The 20,689-nt window shown below is 39.1% G+C and overlaps 1 protein-coding gene across 2 annotated transcripts; it reads left to right on the top strand.

Moving 5' to 3' along the window:
* Positions 1-319: 319 nt before the first annotated feature.
* Tra2b (transformer 2 beta homolog) lies at positions 320-19,855 on the top strand. Of its 2 annotated transcripts, none has more exons than XM_038345022.2 (9): positions 320-516; positions 10,566-10,699; positions 11,634-11,796; positions 13,549-13,737; positions 14,717-14,832; positions 16,858-16,941; positions 17,564-17,623; positions 18,555-18,628; positions 18,870-19,855. In XM_038345022.2, exons 1-9 carry the CDS (start codon positions 481-483, stop codon positions 18,878-18,880), a joined length of 867 nt encoding a protein of 288 aa, XP_038200950.1. In that variant the 5' UTR covers positions 320-480; the 3' UTR covers positions 18,881-19,855. The 2 variants fall into 2 exon arrangements, with proteins under 2 accessions (XP_038200950.1, XP_038200952.1); XM_038345024.2 differs by having other exon boundaries at positions 18,558-18,628.
* The last annotated feature ends 834 nt before the right edge of the window (positions 19,856-20,689 follow it).

A 20,689-nucleotide genomic window follows, 5' to 3' on the forward strand; every position in this document is an offset into this window, starting at 1 on the left:
AGCCCTCTCTTGTCTCCTTCCACCCAGGACGGTTCCCTAGAAGGTTCCAGAAACAACCGAGGCACGGCTGGTGACATCGTGGTGTCCCCTGGCGACCACCGCAGACGCCCACCAGCATACACGCTCGCTTTCCCGCCACGCCGCGGCCGTGCTCTAGGGGCGGGTCAGGGCGAGCGAGGTGGGGCGTTAGACGTCACATCCGGTGTGGGAAGCGCCCCTGCCGGAGCAAGCAATTGGCTAGTCCCGCGGAGTAGGCGGAGCCGCGAAAGCGCGCCTTCTGGGGAGCGAGCGGGGCCCGCTTAAAGAGCTTCGCGTCACGTCCGGCGGCGGGAGAGCGGCGCGGAGGAGGTGCGGAGCGCGTCGGCCTTGGGCGGCTCTCCGAGTGCGACGTCGCGAGAGGCTGCGGCGGGGCCTCCGTAGAGAAGGCAGGAGCCTGACAGCTTCCGTCCAGGCCAGCAGCGGTGACAGCCATCCGGAGTCATGAGCGACAGCGGCGAGCAGAACTACGGCGAGCGGGTACGCGCGGGGGGGCGCGGGCGGCCGCGGTCTCCCCTTGTTCTCTCCCCAGGCCTTGCGGGCCTCTGCGGCCGGGCAGCGGGACTCTGGCGGCGAGCGGGAGCCGGGGCGCCGGAGGGCCTGATGGACGCCGCCCCGAGTCGCCAGGGAGGCCGCCGGCGGGCCGTGGGCCTCGTACCCGCCGCGACCGGTTTCTTAGTTTTTTTTCCTTCCGTTACGGGGTGGGGGTGGGGAAGATTAAAAATGGCCGCGGCGTCCCCTCGGCGGTGGGGGATGGGAGCGGGATCTAATTTCGCCGTTGCGCTCCTGCGAAGCCGCGCCGCAGCCATCTTGGGCTCGCGGGCTGGGCGCGCTGCCAGAAGCACAAAATGGCGGAGCCGCCGCGGGTCCTGGCGGCCCGGCCCTGCCGCCTCTCCCGGGGCTGCAGGGGGAAGCGCGGAGGAGCCACGTGGGCCTGAGAGTCGGGCGAGTGGCGGAAAGCGAGCCGCTCCGGGGCCTCTGGGCACGGAAACGGCGGAGGGGCGTCGGGGGCCCCGTTGGCTTTGTTGTGCTGGGCCGGTTTCTTCGTGGTCGGGGCCTGAGCTGGAGCAGAACGCAAGGTCATTAGGATGGTTATGCGGGATAGGGAACGAGCGAGCGGTGGCGACAATCCACGGCGCTGTTAGCTCTGGGAATCACGTGTTTTATTTTTTAAGGTTCCCCCTCCTAAGGGTGTAATTTCTTGGAGGTAGATGAGATTGTATCTAACGGGCCTGGATTAGACCCTTTCCCAGAGCGTACACAAAGCGCATGTGCTGTGACGGTAGAGTATTATTATCCCAGCAAGATAGGAAGGCATTGCATGGCTTAGTGAGCGAGAGTAATTGCAGTTTGAAAACTCCGCTTAGTCCTTGTTAGTATAGTGGTTAAAAAAAAAAAGAAAAGAAAAAAGGAAACTCCCGCATAGAAGCGCCATAAGAGCAGTTTTCCGCCCCGGGACTTAACATTTTTTTTCACAAAGTTTACAGGAGTAGATCATACTCTGCTTGTAGTCTGCTAAGTAGGTTAGTAAACTTTTAAAGGTCTTGGTCCCCATAAACTCGGGACCAAGGCAGAATAGCTTGAACTGATCAGGTCTTTTCTTTTAGCACTGATCAGACCTTTACCGAGATGAGCCTCTTACCCCAAGGTCATTTTAAGTCCAATGTTACCAGTTTGTGCCTTGTCATTTTAAAGCTTTCCCAAGGAAAGAAACGAGGGGAGAATTATGCTTTGTTTTTTTCCTGATAATGGGAATGGAGCCTGGGCCCGCGTGACAAGCACTATAAACCCAGACTCCATTTTGTTTTAAATCCTTTCGAAATTCTTTGTATCCCTTCCACGCATGCCATGAGGTCTTGCCTCCCGAAGTTGGCATGTAATGATAAATTAGTCTGTGTTTAGAATTAAAAGCAAGTAGTTTGTTGTTTGGGGATTAAATAGGTATACATCTGTCCATGGAAAATTTTCAAATTAGCTTTCGTATATATTGCTCCCCGAAGAAAGTGATTGAAGAATGGGTACCATTTTGAAAGAGCTGGGAAATTGTTTCCCCTGTTCATTTGAAGTGTTATTTCTATTTCTACTAACAAGATGGCTTTTGAATATTTATTTGAGGTAGGGTCACTCTGTCTCTGGCTGTCTGGAACTTGCTATGTAGACCAGTCTGGTCTTAACCTCAGCCACTGCCTGCCTCTGCCTCCCTAGCTAGTGTTACGGTTTGAGATGTGAACCAACCACACCCGGCAGTCCTTATTTAATTGGAGAAAAAAAAATGACTTTCTGTGTTTCTAAACTTGGAAGTTGTAAAACACAAAGAATTTTTTCATGTGCGTGTGCATAATTCCTGAGTTTGTCTGGCCCACGTGTACAAATGTCCAAATGTGGATTGTGAGCACCTGGTTTGGGTGCTGGGAAGCAAACCTCCCTTCTCCTAAAGAGCAATAGGTGCTCTTGAGCGCTGTTCCAATTCTTCAGCCCTATACTTAACACACGTACACATTTTCCTTGATGCTTTTTGCTCTCCAGTTGGAATCTTGGGATAATTGGAAACTTAGCTGAACTTAAGGCTTGCCAAAAAAGTTCAGAGACAAAAACACTGCAAGGTAAGCAGGGCAGAATGTTACAGGTTTGTAAATACTGGCTACTTGTCCTGGATCCAGAGTCAGTATAATCCTGAATTACTTAGCAAGATTAAACATTTTCCCACAAGGAATAAGGGGTTGTATAACTTGATAAGAGAATGCTTGCCTGCCATGTAAGGCTCATACACAAACATAATTCAAGGTAGCTCAAGTCCCCCCCCTGCATTTCATTCACTGACATAACTGCAAAGTAGCTTGGCCAAATCTGATTTGTTCACCTTCCAAGTGTGAAAAATGTTTAAGGTAAATAGTTTTGGATATGCCTGGTATAACCAACCATCTCTGGAAACCTGGAAATAAGTTTCATTGACTTCTAGGCCCATAGACACAAGCTGTTTTAATGTGCACAGTATAAATCTTTTAAGCTACCTGGAATGTGAGTGATTATTTGTCTTCATGTGGACACTCAAACCCCTTCCAAAGATGTTTCTTTCCTAAGGTGTGTGAATAAATTGTGATTGGTTTGGTCACAAGTTTATTGGATGGATGTTAGCATTTTAGCTCTTTTGCAGCGTGTGTTCCTTATCCTTTGTTACTTGTAGGATTTGGGGTTTTTGGATTTTTTTTTTTTTTTTTGCCAATTTTAAAGTTGGCTTGAAAACTCATTTCTTCCAGTACTTTTTTTTAACTGCTCATTTTGTAGTCTTTTCTTTGAAGGAAAAACGGCCACTCTTTAGAAGTATAAGGTTAATATTTAAGACCCCAATAGTGTTCCTAGTATAGGGTGTGAGACTTGTGAATTTTGATCTTCTAGTTTAAAATTCTTACCTCTTTGAGATTATGCATCTGAGTCCTGAGAATCTAGAATTATACAAGCCAGAAAATGTTTTTGTTAGGCTGTTTTATGACCACAGTATCAAGAGATTAGTTTGGAGTTAGCAAATACTCTGATAAAGGAGTATTTTCTTAGACGTGTAGTGTGTTTGAGACCTAAACAAGGAGCAGCTTCTGGATACTACCCCACCAAATTACTTCTCAGATTTTGCTTTTTTTTTCTCTAAGCTTAAACAGTCCCGTGATGTCTTTGTATTCCTTGTGTTTATCCCTAACTCTAAATTCAGGTGCTTAAAGCCAAAACTTCTATTTCTCAAGTAATTGTAGTCTTAACACGTAATTTTCATTAATGAAGGGTTGAATTAAGTTTAAGAAAATCACCTAGTTTTTCAGCATAAGTCTCTTGAATCATTTTCTTTGACTTAAATAAGAATGCTTAATGTTGTGGATATTATCAAAATAGAAAGTGGTACTTCTAAGATGAAATTACAAATGGTTTTACAAGGTAAGTACTGGTTTCCTTGAAAGCTAGAAGGGGAGTTCAGATACTGAGAGAAGTGTTAATGGAATTTGTCTTGTTTGTATAGCCTTTTTCCTTTTCAGTAAAGCCCCAAACCTACACAATAAACATGGATGCTTTCAAACTTCATAGATTGGCCAAGTCAGTGATCAGCGCTATAGTGTATGTGTCCAGCATTGTTTTGTTGATTAGTATTTGGACGTAGCTGTTGTTTTCTAATAAGGTATAGTGATTATTTTAGGAATCAGTACTTTTTTACATGGGTTATTGTAAGATGTGAGCCATATAGAGTTAGGTGTTATCATTTAGTGTAAACTTTTTTTAGTGTCAGGTCAAAATTGATTACAGCAAATTCTCAAATCACTATTTTGAACTGATTTTGGAGGCTGTTTTCAGATTATTAATTGGTGTAGATTTTCATGTTTGGAGGGGCCTGACATTAAATTTTTGCTTAGGTAGTAGATAAGAAATTTCAGACAAAACTGCATGTATGTGCTTTTGATGGAAAATGTTGTGATTAAAAGAAATTTAAGGGTTTGGTATTTTTGAAGGATTACAAAAAGCTTCGACTTTACAGTTGGTGTAGTTATGTCGGGTTCTCGCCCTTCAACCCTTCAGAAATTTTCTTCAGCATTTGAGAATTTGTCTCCTCTACCCTTAAAGTAGAGGACACTTTCCTGTAATCTCAGCATTTGGGAGGTGAAGGCAGGAGAATCGGGCCATCATTCTTTGGCAATATAGAGGCCATTCTGGGCTATATGAGACCCTGTCTCCAAAAAAAGCCCTTAATCCATTTTAGTGTTGACCTTTTCTGTAACAAGGTGTAATTTTTCTTTGCTCATTTCATTCATTGTCAGTTATTAAACTATTTCCCCAGTGATGTGGGTTTTTTTCTAAGTATGCTCCTTTTTTAACCAAATGTATGTTGACCCAATAGTTGATCTTGTAGTTTTATGAAGTATAGTTGCTTGAGTTTAGCTGAGTTAATACAAATTGTCTAGCAGTGGTTTTATTCGTAGTATATAGGAGAAAGATTAGAAAGTGGTAATGAATGAAGCAGTACCAAAGTGGCCTTAATGTTGAAAAGTCCTGGTACCTACTAAAGCTTTTTTGTCTTCTGAATCTAAGCCCTGTATATATCTATATACATAAATAACCTTTAGGAGGCCAGGCACTAAGGAAACCTGCTTGGGCATTCTGATTCCATGATTACATTCGTGCTGCCAGTAAACATTTCCCATTACATTTTAGTGATGGATCTTACAAGAAAACCAATTACTGTGACTGCTTTAAATAGCCATTCTAAAATGTCCCCAGATTAAACAAACAGTAATTAACTATAAAATTAGGCTGAAAATCAGGCTTTTCCTTGGAAAAGATACTTCTATACCCACGGTTGCCTATGCCAACAATAGAATAAAGACTTGTCTTTTTTTTTTTTTTTTTTTAAGGAAATTTTTTTTCTCCCCTCTTTCAAACCAGAAGAAAATGTAAGAGGAAATAGACAGTAAAAGAGCATTCAGAAATATTTAGCAGGGTAACAAGGAAAACTAGATTATTTTACCTGGACAGTATTTTAGTTAGTGTCCCAGTATTAGAATTAAACTTCACTAATCCGCTAAAGTGGGCCTTTTTTAATAATTTGAGGAGGTTAGCCATAATTTTCTCAAAATTTGCCACCTTTCAAGTAAGTTCTCTCCTTTGGATATCCAGAAGACTGATGTTTTGCTAATAGAGGGGAAAACTTTACAACAGAATTCTTTGGACATAACCACTGTTGGAATCAATTTTGCTCGACTTTTCTTTATAGCTGTTGGCATGTAGTAGATAATTTTATTATCAGGATTTTAGTTCTAAATTTAGTAATTAAACTAATAGTTTTCAAGGGTGGGTTGGACACATTGAGTTGTCAGGTTTGCTGACATTGTCTAACAATTTTCTTTCAAGTAAACAGTAATGTGGAATTATGCGTTTCTTATCTAGGCAAGTCACAGTACTGTAAACGTTCAACCCAGCCTTTGTCATTGTGCAGATGAGTTGTCCATGCTTTTCTTTCTTGCACTTTTGTATTGAAATGTGTCACTTTTTGACTAGAGATGTGCTTTTGACACTTAGCATTTTCTCTTGAATACAATAAGAAGTGTGAATTGTGATTACAATTTGTAAAATTGTTTAATGAACAGTAAATGTTCAGTGGCGCACTTCACATTCATGTTAAGCATGATGAATTTGGAGTATAGAAATGATTACCATATACCAACAGGAAACTATGTAGTTTCAGTTTTTTGAGCTGCATATTTTAGTATTTTTTAAATCCAAAACTACAACAGGGAATTTTTTTTTTCTAGTTTCAGTTTTTGCACTGGATTTTATCCTGGAGTTTTAAAATATTCTTCATCCTGTTCTTTTTCTATTAAGGTTAATGTTGAAGAAGGAAAATGCGGAAGTCGTCATTTGACAAGTTTTATAAATGAGTATTTGAAGCTCAGGAATAAGTGAAGCTGAAATTTGAAAAAATAAAAGAAAGAATGCATGCTAATTATCAGACCAGAAGTCCCACTTGTAGAATATTGAGCAATTTGTGTGAAGTGGGGAAGATGAAAGAAGTCAGAATTTGAAACGGAAGAATGAAGAAAAGAAATAAAAATGAAGTTAAGATAAGAAGTAATCTGGAATCAGAAAGCACTACGCTAAGTAATTACTAGTCTGTTTATGTGTCCCTGTATATTTTGCTAAACATGCATGCATTATTTGTTTAATAGAAGAAATTATATACAGGGTAAAGAAGTGACTTCCAAGGGAATCGTTTAAATTAGGTAATTCTAATTTTAACTGCTTAGTCAAATGATGGAAATGCAATTCTTTAAAAATAACTATTTGTAGTCAAATAGCAGGAAGCAGTTGCTAATCCACTGGGGAATACTAGTTGGCCTCCCATCTTCCCTTACTTAGACTTCTCACCTATTATATGAGTGAGTATGAGTTGGAATTGGTGGTCTACTTAACCACCCTTTGGACTCTGAAAATGCACTGATGGCTTCTGCTTTGATACTGAACAGTGTATAGTAGAATATTTTCTACTGGAAAAATTTCAAGACTGTCACCAGGGTGGTAATGGGACTAAACCCTCAAAATCCAAGCAAAACATCTAACATGGTTGTTTTATTGTAATGAAAGGATTAGGTTTCCACATATTGGTGGAAAGCTATAACTACTTAAGTCCTAATGTTGAGATCTACATGTGCCAAATAAGGATGTTCTGTATATTCTGTTGCATGCCTGTTCCAACTGAATTATTAGGGCGTTTGCTTAAGTATAGTAGCTTCCCTTAGATGGATCATGCAAGTATAATAGCTAATTCAAAGTGCAGTGGTTGCTGCTACTTTGTTGCCTTTTTCCCTATCCTTAGTTCATTATAATCTTAAAGTAAACATGGTTTTCTTCTAGTGTGTGTGCTACCTCAACTGAAAAGAAAACCAACTCAATTCTTTTCTGTGTTTTGACTGATTATAGTTAGATGATTAGCATGTTAATAACAAATACCCATAATCAATAGCAAACAATCAATAATTGCCTGCTCTGTGCAGAATATTAAAGGCTATCATCTTGAAATAATGACTTTTATTCTGAGTATTGTCGGGTCGTTAGAGCTACTGGAGAAAATTATTTAAATGACCTTTCATAAAGGGTGCATGTGTTATTGGTACACTTTAGCCTGTTGTCAGTGCATTTACTTCTTTCCTTGTCTGTATCTTGCTAGGAGAATGCAGTTTTCATTTATAGCAGTTTGTTGTTTTGTAAAACTAATTGTCAGATAATAATTAAATAATGTCAATTTTATGTTACTACTCAAGTTTAAAGGGGATTTGAATTTCTATATGGTCCAAGTGGATACACTTAAAGTGAAAATGTTGATGTTAGCAAAGTTTCCCATCTGTTTTTTGTTTTTGTTTTCCTTTTCAGAAGGTGTCTCCTATGGATGTTGAGGATGCTTTTAAGTCCTGTTGACAGGGAAAACAGGGCTGAAATGGGGGCTGGAATTTTACTTGTAATACAGGGAAGATTACTTTGCCAAAAAAAATCATAGAAAGATTTAACTTCTGGCATTGAGTTTGTGAGGCTTAAACTAAAAGCTGTTTAGGACTGCGTATTGTGAGTTACTTACTGTAAGGAAAGATTTAATACTTCTGAGATGCTGCTCTCAATATAGGAGGAGCTACAGGCTGCTTGAGATTTTGTTTTTGAACTTGACCTGTTCCTTATATATTGGTTGTGCATTAGTTAAAAATGACTAAGATTTGAGGACATACTTTTTGGGGAGAATTTCTGTCATTGTTGATGCTTTTCGGCATTTGGCCATCCACGGTATAGTTCTTTTAGTAGAGTTCTATATGGCTTTGTCACTCGAGAGTTGTAAAGGACTTTCCTGGCTGGTTTTATAGAATTGTTTGTGCTTTAAGGTTTACAGTTAGTGTAGAGCTTTGTATTTAGCTAATCACCGGATTTCATTTCTTCACACACAATTCTTTATATTTCTCACCTTTATAGATATTCTACATAACTGGAAGTATTTAACTAACAAAGGATTAGCTGGCAAAGTTTTTAGAGGTAATTTTTTGTGGGTTCTTTCCCAGCTCCCCAGCTAGCCCAACAGTGCCAGTATACTGGCAAAGGGGATCTTTTGTGTTTCCACTCATTTTTAATCTAAGAAATTGTTGCTCAAAAAGTACATGTGGGACATAGCCTATTAGATTTGGAGGCTGAGTTTAAAAAAAAAAAAAAGTCTTGGGAACTTTCCAAGCCATCTGCTGAGACACCTTAGTCTTTTAAGAAGAAACTTTCCTCATCTAATTTCCCATTCTAGAAATTTCTGTTCTCTTAGCAGACAGATAGCTGAGGGTTCCCAGTTTGGAGTAAAACTTTGGTTAAAAAGAAGCAACAGTCTTTTTTGAGGATTTATGTATATGGTATTTTATCTGCATGTACACCTACATGCTAGAAGTGGGCATCAGGATTATATATAGGATGTTTGTGAGCCACCATGTGGTTGTGGGAATTGAACTCAGTACCTCAGAAGAGCTGCCAGTGCTCTTAACACGCTGAGAATTAACTTTCTAGTCCCTTGCTTCTGTTTTCTCTTGTAGATTAGCCTTTCCCCATAGTAAAGATGACAAAAGCTACACTGTAAGTTTGGTTTTTGTTGTTGTTTTTGACCAAGAAGAAAGTGAGGTGTAAATTGCCTTGCTGAACATTGTGCTTGAACATTAGATACTGAAATCCAATGGGGTAGTCTCTCCCCACCGCGAGCAGTGACTCCTAAACTGTATTGTGGTATTAAAGGCAGCTGAGTCACACATGGCTTATTTTAATCTATAGCTATTCCTTGGGGGATGAAGTTCTGGTAGAGAGGTAAGTCATCTGTCACATGTTAAATCACAACCATGCTTTAGTGTGTCCTTGAAGTATTTTCTAGATTATTTGGGACCTGGAAAGCTGCTCGTTCTTGCAGTTGTCTTCATCTGTTTACTTAGGGTCCCTCCCTTTTATGTTGTATATAAAATGCATATTTTTGTGTCCTGAGCATTGAGGAGGAATGTTCTAAATTGTCTTCCTTATTCTGTATGTAAATCATAGTCTGGATTCTAAAATACTTGGAAGTGATTTTTGAGATTTGTACCCTTTTAGCTTTGCTTTCTTTTTAGTGGTTGTGGCTGTATCTTAAGAACAATTGACTAGACTTTGCCTTTCATTTTTGCCTTAAAAGGTTTTGTCATAGTGAAAGCTTAGTTGTCTGGGGAATGAGCACTGTCTCTTCCCATTTAATAACCGGAGTCCATGGTATTTGCCTAGGCATCTACAGAAATTTTCCTGGGCTGGGAGTTCCTGGTTTTATCTTTGTTTTAATGTGCCTTTTACATATTGTTTGTTTTTTTCTTGGTCTCCTGTTTGATTTTGCCTTGGCTCTTACCATTGTAGCCAAGAAAGCTGTGGATCTTTGGCACCTTTTCTGCTCTTAGCAATTTGCTGTCTTGCTTTTGTTCTTAGTTCCTTTTGTTTGCTCTTGAGTTTTGTAAGAGGTCTCAACATACATTGAAAACTCTTAGCCATTTCCTGTCCATTAGCTAGTCTTTTAGATTTTTTTCTACCTTCCAAGCTTGAAACGCAAGATTATCCTTAACTATTTAATTTTTGCCCCTCATTCAACAAACTATAACTTGATGTTAAATAAATTTTATGGGGTTTTGTTTTGATTGTTGCTTGACTGGAGTAGACTAGGCTTCATAGTTAACTAAAGTTTCCCACTCCATGTAGTAATATTCCCAAATGTAATACTTGGGTAGTTCTTTAAACAATCTGACTTTGACCAAACCTTTTAGGGGAGTGGAGTTAGATAATTCTTGTGGAAGAACTAATTGATGTAAGTTGAAGCAATGAAACTATTATACCAGGTATACTCAATTCCTGCCATCACATATGTTTTCTTATCTTTGGAAGAGGATTGTTCTCCTTGGCCATTTATCTCACAGAAGCTTATTTACTTTTAAAGCTTCTCAAAAAGTATACAAATTAAAACTTTTGACATCTGCGTGTAGGAATCCCGTTCTGCTTCCAGAAGTGGAAGTGCTCACGGATCCGGGAAATCTGCACGGCACACCCCTGCAAGGTCTCGCTCCAAGGAAGATTCAAGGCGTTCTAGATCAAAGTCACGGTCCAGATCTGAATCTAGGTAAGAAAGACTATTTTGAAATCTCCTGTTAACTCTGCTCTGAAATTAGTGTGATTTGTTAAGCTAAGGAAAGTAAAGGATATGTTCATTTATTGGTCTATTTAATGTTGATATTAGAAATGGGAAACAGAAGACTAAAAGAACCTGGGCTTCTGGGGTCAGGGTTCATATATTTTGCTGATTTGAGTAGATTATGCTTAACTTTTGAACTTTGGCTGCTTATAGCACCAGTATTTCATCTGTCAGTGCATTCTGGTTTTGGTGACCCCTTTATGTTTTACTTTACTCAAAAGCCACAAACTTAATTATTTCTTATTTGCATTGATGTTTTGCCTGCATGAATGCCTGTGTTAGGGTATCAGATCTTGGAGTTACAGTTGTGAGCTGGCTACCATGTGGGTTCTGGAATAGCAGCAAGTGCTCCTAACTACTGAGCCATCTCTCCAGCCCAAAAGCTTGCTTGCTTGCTTTTTCTTTTCTTTTTTTTTTTTTCTTTCCTTTTTTTAGGCAGGGTTGAGATCCACCTGCCTCTGCCTCCCAAGTGCTGGGATTGAAGGCACAGGCCACCACTGCCTGAATTAAGAGATAAATATAGTGGCTTTTGTTAGTTGGCCAAAATAAATAGTTGGCATTATAGGAAATACAGAAATAGAGGATAAAAGGTTAAAAAGGCATGCACAAACCAAACGCGCAGTACGGTCCAGTTTTCAGAACTTTAAATATTCTTAATTTTAAATGTTATTTTGGAAAAAATGAGAGGGAGCCTGTTCTTGAATTTGGTGCTAAACAAAATAAAAAATTAGATGGGGGTAATTTTTTTTTTATCATGAACTATGTCCTTTTGGAATTTAACTCTAGAATAGAGTAATAAAGAAATTGAAAGGTTATGTATTTTTTCTGTTATTTAGACATAACCACAAGTTCTGTCTTGCAGGTCTAGGTCCAGAAGAAGTTCTAGAAGGCATTATACAAGATCACGATCACGATCCCGCTCCCATAGACGATCTCGGAGCAGGTCTTACAGCCGAGATTATCGCAGGCGGCACAGCCACAGCCATTCTCCCATGTCCACCCGAAGGCGTCATGTTGGGAATCGGGTAAGATGGAAAAGTTTTCTGAAGTGCTATGGACTGAACCCAGGTTATTATGTACACAGGGCAGATCAAACCGAGGTCCCTTCTCAGTCTGAAGATGTTTTTGAAACATTGTACTACCTGGTCTCTACTTTGACAGTGGAGTTTTAGCTTCTGCTTCTAGAAATGGAAGTGTTTTTATTAGTATGTAATTTTCCTACCTAATACTTTTTTTTCTATGTAAAATTACTGGAACTTTTTAAAAGTTCCTTAATGTATGGCTGGAATGCTTGCAACGTGTTTATAAATTTATTTAGTTTATTTATTTATTTATTTAGTAAATTTATTTATTGATAGCTGCTAAAGTAATTTGTTGTACTTTCTTGGGTTTCATGTATGTTTGTCCTAATGACTTAATATGTGATACAGTTCCCCTTGTCTGTTTCAATTGCTAAACATTAAGAAGAATTAATGAAAAAGCCCACAAATTTATGAAGCTCACTGTTTGCTTCATCTTTAGTTTGAAGTCTTGGCACCATCACCCCCATCTTTTAGTAACATTACTAACGTGCTTAGTTTGTGTTTAAATTTTATATCTGATTACTTAAAATACTCAACAAAACATAAATGTTCTGTAAGCAGTTGTTAACATATGCTGCTAGTTACGTGGGGGAGGTCTAACTAGTTGTGACACCCTTATTGTACCAACCAAGACTTATTTCCTTCTGAGATTGGTTGGATTCTTCAATACAGAAGAACCCACAGGCAGAATTATTCCTTCTCTTCCGTAGATGTATAATGCACACCCTTATTTCCAGTTATTTACTCTAGCCTATCCTTGCACAGCTATGCATAACATGACATTCTTGTTAAGTATCTTTTGGTTGTTTTCCTTCTTTAATAGTGATGGTGATGCATTTACCCTACACCCACAGACAGGGTTTCTCTGTGTAGCCTTGGCTCTCACACTGTTAGACCATGCTGACCTGCTTCTGCCTCCCAAATGTTGGGATTAAAGGCATGCACCACCACCACCTGGCTGTTTCCTTTTTTGAGATAAGCTCTCGCTGTGTTGTGCCACTGTGGCTGTCCTAAAACTTGCTGAGTAGACCAGGTTGATCTCTTAAAAAGATCTACTTGATTCTGTTTCCCTCATATTGGAGTGAGTGCATGACTACCTATATCCAGTTCTTTTTTCTTTTTTTTAATTGCATTTGTGTATGCGTGATTGAGGGGGCATGTGCCAAGGGGTACACATAGATGTCAGGACAATTGAAGGAGTTGGTTTGTGTCTTAAGGAGTCCAGGAATAAGTTTCCAGTGAACAGAAGGGGAGAGTATGTCAACCAAGAATGGGCAGACGGATATTTCCTGGGATTCATACCCTTCTTTTCTCCTTGCTAATGGGGATTACGCTGTTCTGATTTTTGTTGTGTTGGCTGTGATATTTTTTTCCTTAGAATAAATTCCCTGATGAGTATTATCTAAGCTGAGCTCCAAACCTCAAAAGCAACAACGAAAATCAGAACAAAATCTCTTAATGATCCTCCTCCCTGTTTGAGGGTTGAATTTAATTTAGTTCCCTTGTGGGGTTTCCTACCCTTCTTTGTGGTTATCACTGTATGCCACAGTGTTTTGTAAGATACAGTGGTGCTTGATCTAATTTATTATCCTAATAATTGTTTTTATGTTATTCTAGTTAGTTATCCTTACCTTGCCACTTACTTTACTTTAAGATCTATGCAAAATTTTCAGATTTTAAAATTTTGTTTTCTAGGCAAATCCTGACCCCAACTGTTGCCTTGGGGTGTTCGGATTGAGCTTGTACACCACAGAAAGAGACCTGAGAGAAGTGTTCTCTAAGTATGGCCCCATTGCTGATGTGTCTATTGTGTATGACCAGCAGTCTAGACGCTCAAGAGGATTTGCCTTTGTATATTTTGAAAATGTAGATGATGCCAAGGAAGTAAGTAAATATCTTTACTTGTACTTTTGTTCTGATTGACTAGGCAATTTCTGGTTTTATATTATAGATTTAAGATCTAAGACATACAGCTATAGTTTTGAGTTTTTGTTCTTTGGAGGAATTAAAAAAAATTCCGCTTGGAACATGTTGAATTCAGTGATGTTCTGAACTTACTCTCAGCCTTACATTGCAAAAAAAACAAAACAAGCAGGTGTGACTTAGGTTGGTTGGTCTTAGTACTTTCTTCAGGAAGGTACTGTCTCTCTAGGCTAAAATCATTTTGAAGTAAATTCCAAACACATCACTTGCTTTTTCTGTAATGAATGCTGTGTTGTTAATAAAAAGTAAACCCTGAAGATATTTTTGGCAAAGAATAATACACTGAGCTATTTTCTAAAAGTACATGTATTTTAGATTTTAAGTTTGTACTTGTGTGTGTTTGCCTACATGGATGTCTTTGCACTGTGTATGCAGTGTCTGTGAAGGCCAGCAGAGGGCACTGGATCCCCTGGAACTTGATCTACAGACAGTTGTGATGATTCCTAGTGTGGGTGTTGGGAATTGAATACAGGTCTTAAAAAGCAGCCAGTTCTGTGAACTTCAGACTGTGTTCAGCAAGTATAGACATTGAAATTTGGGTTTCATAAATGGTGTGATGTGTGTGTGTGATTCCCAACTCTTAGGATGCTAGAGACCAATGGATTAGCCAAGTTCACCTAAATTTGTAGGTAGTTGTAATAAGTATGTTGTGGGTTATATAGGCTGCTACTGTGTTTATCCTTTTTTATTTTTGTGACTACTTTAGCAAGTGAATTTGTGGTAGAGGGAGTGACCCATTTAATTTAGTTTTTTTTTTCTGGCCAAACTTCTATAAAAATATTAGAAAACTGGATGGAAAGTCCCTTTAGTCTTCATTAAATGGCTGTAAGATAATTAGAGAAAATAATTCAGGATGTATTTAACTATTTATCTTTTGAAGGCTAAAGAACGTGCCAATGGAATGGAGCTGGATGGACGTCGAATTAGGGTCGATTTCTCTATAACAAAAAGGCCCCATACCCCAACACCAGGAATTTACATGGGGAGACCGACTTAGTAAGTTTACCTTCTTTATATATGTGTGTGTGTGGTTGGGTGCTTGAATGTTCTAGAGGCACATGTTGGCTGTCTTCCTCCATCTTTTCCCCATCAATCTCTTGATATCTTTTTAGAAGAAATTCCTTTAAAAAAATATTGTGTGCCTGCACACCCACATGAAAGTAAGGTTTAGAGGACACCTTTGTGGCATCTATTCCTTTCTTAAACTTTTACATGGGTTCTGGAGATTATCTCAGTTGCCAGGCTTGTAAGCTCCATTACCTAGCCACTTTGCTGTTAATGGCACTTCCAACTCCTCCACGGATCTCCCTTTACCTTTTTTATGTCCCCCCACTTCAGTGCACTCAGTCCAGTTAGTACACTCATGCTTCATGAGTATGTAGCCATCTGCTACATTAGGGTAATCCTACCATTGTCACACTACTTGGAAACCAACTTCTCCAGCTGTCTCTAGTTCCTTGAGTAGGGGTAGGACCTGGGAAGGAACTTGTTTTCTTATGTGTGCTAGAATGTTTACTGGTGCAGGTAGCTACTGTTCACTCATGAGTTGAGTCACGTTCAAGCTGTACCATTGTGCATCTTCCTAATCTATGGCTTTAGAATCTTTCTATTTCTGGTGTTTGAGCCTGGTTTTGGGGGGGTGGTGGAATAGGTTGGTATTGATGTACCATTTAGTCTACATTTTAATCAGTTGTGAATGTTTATCAGTTGCTGTCTAGTGCTTCTCTTACAAAGACTGGGTTCTGATTCTTGGGTATCATTTTAGACTTTGAGATAATGTATCAATCCAGAGGTTGCTAACTAGCCACAGAGAGTCTCTGGCCTTTCTGTCACCATACTTTGGGTGATGAGGGCCTATTCAAAACCTCATACCTATGTATTGAGCCATCTCAGAAACTTCAAAATAAAATTACTTAAAACAATGCGGGGGGGGGGGGAGCCGGGCGGTGGTGGTGCACGCCTTTAATCCCAGCACTCGGGAGGCAGAGGAAGGCGGATCTCTGTGAGTTCGAGACCAGCCTGGCCTACAAGAGCTAGTTCCAGGACAGGCTCTAAAAAAGCTGCAGAGAAACCCTGTCTTGAAAAACCAAAAAACAAAACAAAAAAAAAACTGCGGGGGTGGGGGGGGGTAGTCAGTTGGCAGATGTTAAAAGACATCTTCCTGTATTCTCTCCTTCCATCTTTATGTGAGTTGTGTTGTGAGTGTTGTCACCTAGTTAATATTTTGTATGTATATGAGCGTTTGGGTGAGCACATAGACAGGTGGCATATGTGGAAGGCAGGACAACCTTTGTGTTCCCTCACCTTTCACATTGTTTTAAAGTTTATGTTCACTGCTCAAGCCTATTTGGCTTTGAACTTGTGGAAATTTCTGCTTGTATCCCATCTAGCCTTAGAAACATTAGAATAGGTATGTGACAGGCACCTGGTGTGGAATTTGAGATGAGTACTCAGGTAGTCCTATTTATAAACGTTTATTCACTGAGTCTAATTTTAAAAAAATTAAAGGAAAACCTTTTAAAGGCAGGTTCTCAGCCCAGCAGTGGGGGCAAATGCCTTTAATCACAGCATTTGGAAGACAGGGCATCTCTGAATTCGAGAACAGCCAGGACTACACAGAGAATCCCTGTCCCCCGATTTACCCCTCACCCCCCAAATCCCTCACCTCAAAGAAAAAAGGCAGGGTCTCCACCAGAAAGCCCTGGCTGGCGTCAATCTCACAGACTTCTGCTTCCTTGGTGAATGTGTGCCAATATGCCCAACAGTTTATAGAGAGTTTGGCTTTGTGTGCCTCTAAAACCAGAAGATAATATACATATGGATATGCATATCTGAATAATAGAGTTTAACAAGGAAAAAGAAAACATGGATAATACTGATAAGAACTGTATAGAAAAAATTTTATGTAATGATACTTAAAAGAGGTTTGTTATCTATCAGGATCAAATTTTAATAGCAAAAGTTGTGGCAACAAATGAGGGAGATTACTTGAATTATTAAAAGTTATGTTGTTGTTCACAGTGGCAGCTCACGCCGCCGCGATTATTATGACAGAGGATATGATCGGGGTTATGATGACCGGGACTATTACAGCAGGTCATACAGGTAAGCTGTGTAGGAATTATCCACACTTCATTTACAGCAGCACAAAACACCTAAAATTTTAAAATAGTAAGAAATAGCTGCAATTTAAACCAAAACTTTAGACCTATGTCTAATTTGCTGTCTAATTGGAAGCTTGCATAATTGTTAAGTACAAATGAGACATTAAACTTGGTGTGCTTAGTACAAAGAAACTTGACTATACAAGTATGGAGGTCAATCTTTGGCTTTTACTTGGGTTCTGGGTATTTAATTCAGATGGTTAAAATATCAAGACAACAGTCACCAACAAATAATTCTAAGCCTTTAGCAGAAACTTCAGTTTAACTATAGACTGTTTATTTTTTTGTAGATGAGATTTTTTTTTTCTTCTTGAAGATTGTTCATTATACCATTGTCTGTGGAACTAAGTCTTTAATATTTGATGCTCAGAATTTTAACAAAATGGCATTTTTCCCTTTTAAGCATTAGTGTGTTAAGTAGCACTTGGGACTGAGAGAAGTATTTATTGAGAGCAACTATGCCATTCAGGAAGAACTCTTTAACACATTAACTACAAAACAGGGTTTTCTCCATTCTTGTAACAACTTTTAACTAAAAACAATTTACTTTTCTGTTTTTACAGAGGAGGTGGTGGAGGAGGAGGCGGATGGAGAGCTGCTCAAGACAGGGATCAGATTTACAGGTGTGTAAATTTCTGCTAAAGTCTGGGTAAAAGAATACTTGTAAAATGTTTGCTTGATACTTAGGCAACTGTTCTCTAAGTGACACCGGGAAGATTGGGTTTTGTTTTGATTAAAGACGGGATTTATGTAACCTGGAACTTAGAGATTCTGCTTTTGCCTCCCAAGTTCTGAGATTTAAGGCATGTTTTTTGTTTTGTTTTTATTTGAATTAATTTATATGTGTATTTAGACAGTGTTTTGGGGTTTTGTTTTGTTTGAAACAGGGTTTCTCTGCAGTCCTAGCTGTCTTGGAACAAGCTCTTGTAGTTCAGGCTGGCCTTGAACTCAGAGAAATTCACCTGCCTCTGCCTCCTGAGTGCCGGGATTAAAGGTGTACGCCACCACCTTTAATGCATCTGCATTTTTATGTCTACCACATGCATACTTTGTTTGTTTGGAGACAAGAAGATGGCCTCACATTTTGAGCCACCATGTGGGCGTTAGGAATTGAACCTAGGTTCTCTGCAAGAGTAGCGAATGCTTGTAACGTTAGCCACCTATCTCTCTGGCCATATGATTTGGGTTTTGTTTTTTGGTTTTTCGAGACAGGGTTTCTCTGCAGCTTTGGAGCCTGTCCTGGAACTAGCTCTTGTAGACCAGGCTGGCCTCGAACTCAGAGATCCGCCTGCCTCTGCCTCCCGAGTGCTGGGATTAAAGGCGTGCGCCACCACCGCCTGGCTTGATTTGGTTTTTTGAAGTTCATAAATAGTTCTCAATGGACAATGTAAAAGGGTTTGTAGAAATTAAAAATTGAGCTTTAAAATGCTTTTTGGCGTTTATTTGGACATAATACACTACACTTTAAAGGTTTATTGGAACCTCCCAGCTTGGCTTCATGTTACTAGCCCAGTGTTACCTAGATGTAGATATACAGTTTTTGTTTATTTACAGAAGGCGGTCACCTTCTCCTTACTACAGCCGTGGAGGATACAGGTCACGTTCCAGATCGCGATCATACTCACCTCGTAAGTTACCTTGATTAGTTTTATTCATCTCTTATAATGTGATTTGTGTAACTTTTATAAATTGGAAGTCCACGTGGTTCTGTCCTCATTGGTCATAGTTTAATCTGTGACACCTAGATGATTAAATAAAATTTTCTTATTTTACATATGGATGTGTATACATCTAATGCTTGAATAAATTTCTTATTCATGTGAGAGACTTGATTCCCAAACATTGACAGAGGTTTTGTTTTCTTTCCAGGTCGCTATTAAAGCATGAAGTTGAAGACTTTCTGAAACCTGCCATAGAGCTGGGATATTGTTTGTGGACAATATTTTCTATTGTCTCCTGTTTAAAAAGTGAACAGTGCCTAGTGAAGTTAGGTGACTTTTACACCTTTTATGATGACTACTTTTGGTGGAGTTGAAATGCTGTTTTCATTCTGCATTTGTGTAGTTCGGTGCTTTGTTCAAAGTTAAGTGTTTTCAGAAAAGTATGTTTTGCATGTATTTTTTTACAGTCCAAATTTTGACTGCTGAGAAGTTTCTATTGTACAAAACTTCATTTAAAAGGTTTTTCTACTGAATCCAGGGTATTCTGAAGATCGAAGCCTGTGTGTAAAATGCTACCAAATGGCAAAAAGCAACAATAAACAAGTTTGATTTTTACTTTTCTTTCTAAATATCAATGCTTAACCATTCTTAAGTTTCCAGTAAAATATTTTAAAATAAAGATACTTGTTTTCTTTCGGGAGTCCATGAAACTTGCCATATTCGATATACTTGCAATTAAGTATTAAAAATACGCTGTAACTCTGTGCTGCTAGTATTAGAACAAAAATCTTTCCATACAGCAAATGCTTAATGCTTACATTAATGTGGATTTGTCAGCCTTTATATAATCTGTATTATATAGAGCAGGGATTAAGAGCTTTCAGATACATGTCTTTAAAAGGCTGTTTATTACAAAAGAGATAATGGTATTTCAACTAATTATCAACAAGTGACAATACATTCCACCACAAATGTACTCTGTTCTTCTAGCTTAGACTGTATGAAAATACTGGGTGCTTCAAAGTTTGGAATGAGAGAAGGGATCACCACACCTGTGTCATGGATGAACTGAAGACTGCCTGTTCATTTTTTAAATATTATTTTCAGGTCCTTTGCTTACCAGAGGAGGTCCAATTCACTCAAATGTTTTGAGAACTGTTTAAATAAAGGCAAAGAGAAAAATTGCTAATGCAACTTGGTTTACAAAGAAGTGTTGGCTTTCTTTTAACTTAATTGTAACTAAAGTCTTACGGTTTATTTAGTCCTTAGTGCAATATTGTTTTTTCTTTAAGATAACATACTGTGTGCTGTTTTGGAAAAATGTATTTCTCAAATATATTAGTCAAGTAGATAACTGCAATGAAGATTTCTCTTTGGGGCTGAGGTTGTATTAAATAACTATCTGGTTTTTTTGTTTTGTTTTGTTTTTTGAGACAGCGTTCTCTGTTGCTTTGGGGCCAGTCCTGGAACTAGCTTTTATAGACCAGGCTTGGCCTTGAACTCAAAGAGATTTGCCTGCTTCTGCCTCCTGAGTGCTGAGATTAAGGGCATGCACCATCACTTCCACGCTGTGATTATTTTTCAAAGCTTATTTTTAGTACCAGCATTTGTTTCTATTTAAGGCTGTTGTAAGTATAGCTAGCCTGTAACTCTTTAGTCCTTGGCTATTATAGAATGTCCAAGGTTTTCATAATGTGCTACATACAGTAGCATCCATGGGTGTAGTGTATGTTTGACTCAGATAAACTAGATACTAACATGTCATTGCCTGGATTCAAACCTATGTGAGGACCTTTTATTCTTACCTTATAGTTTCCCTACACCTCCATTAACTTTGGATTCAACCTAGATCTGCAAGCATACAAGGCGAGTGCTCTGAGGTACAGCCCAAGCCCTAAGCTTGTATTTAGGGAACATGGTATCACAGCAGTCTCTTACATAAAGAAAGAAAACCAAGCATTTTGGTGTAGGAAATATTTGAAAGTAACCTGTAAATTACATTGAACTAATGAGGGCCTCAGGGTTTGT

This window comes from Arvicola amphibius, chromosome 10 (assembly GCF_903992535.2).
Source record: "Arvicola amphibius chromosome 10, mArvAmp1.2, whole genome shotgun sequence".
NCBI classification, from domain to species: domain Eukaryota; kingdom Metazoa; phylum Chordata; class Mammalia; order Rodentia; family Cricetidae; genus Arvicola; species Arvicola amphibius.

Excerpts from the sequence above, each read along its gene's own strand:
- Tra2b (XM_038345022.2), top strand. The coding sequence starts at position 481 with ATGAGCGACAGCGGCGAGCAGAACTACGGCGAGCGG. Across the intron at positions 13,738-14,716 it reads ATGTAGATGATGCCAAGGAA|GCTAAAGAACGTGCCAATGG; the intron begins GTAAGTAAATAT and ends TATCTTTTGAAG. Across the intron at positions 14,833-16,857 it reads TACATGGGGAGACCGACTTA|TGGCAGCTCACGCCGCCGCG; the intron begins GTAAGTTTACCT and ends TGTTGTTCACAG.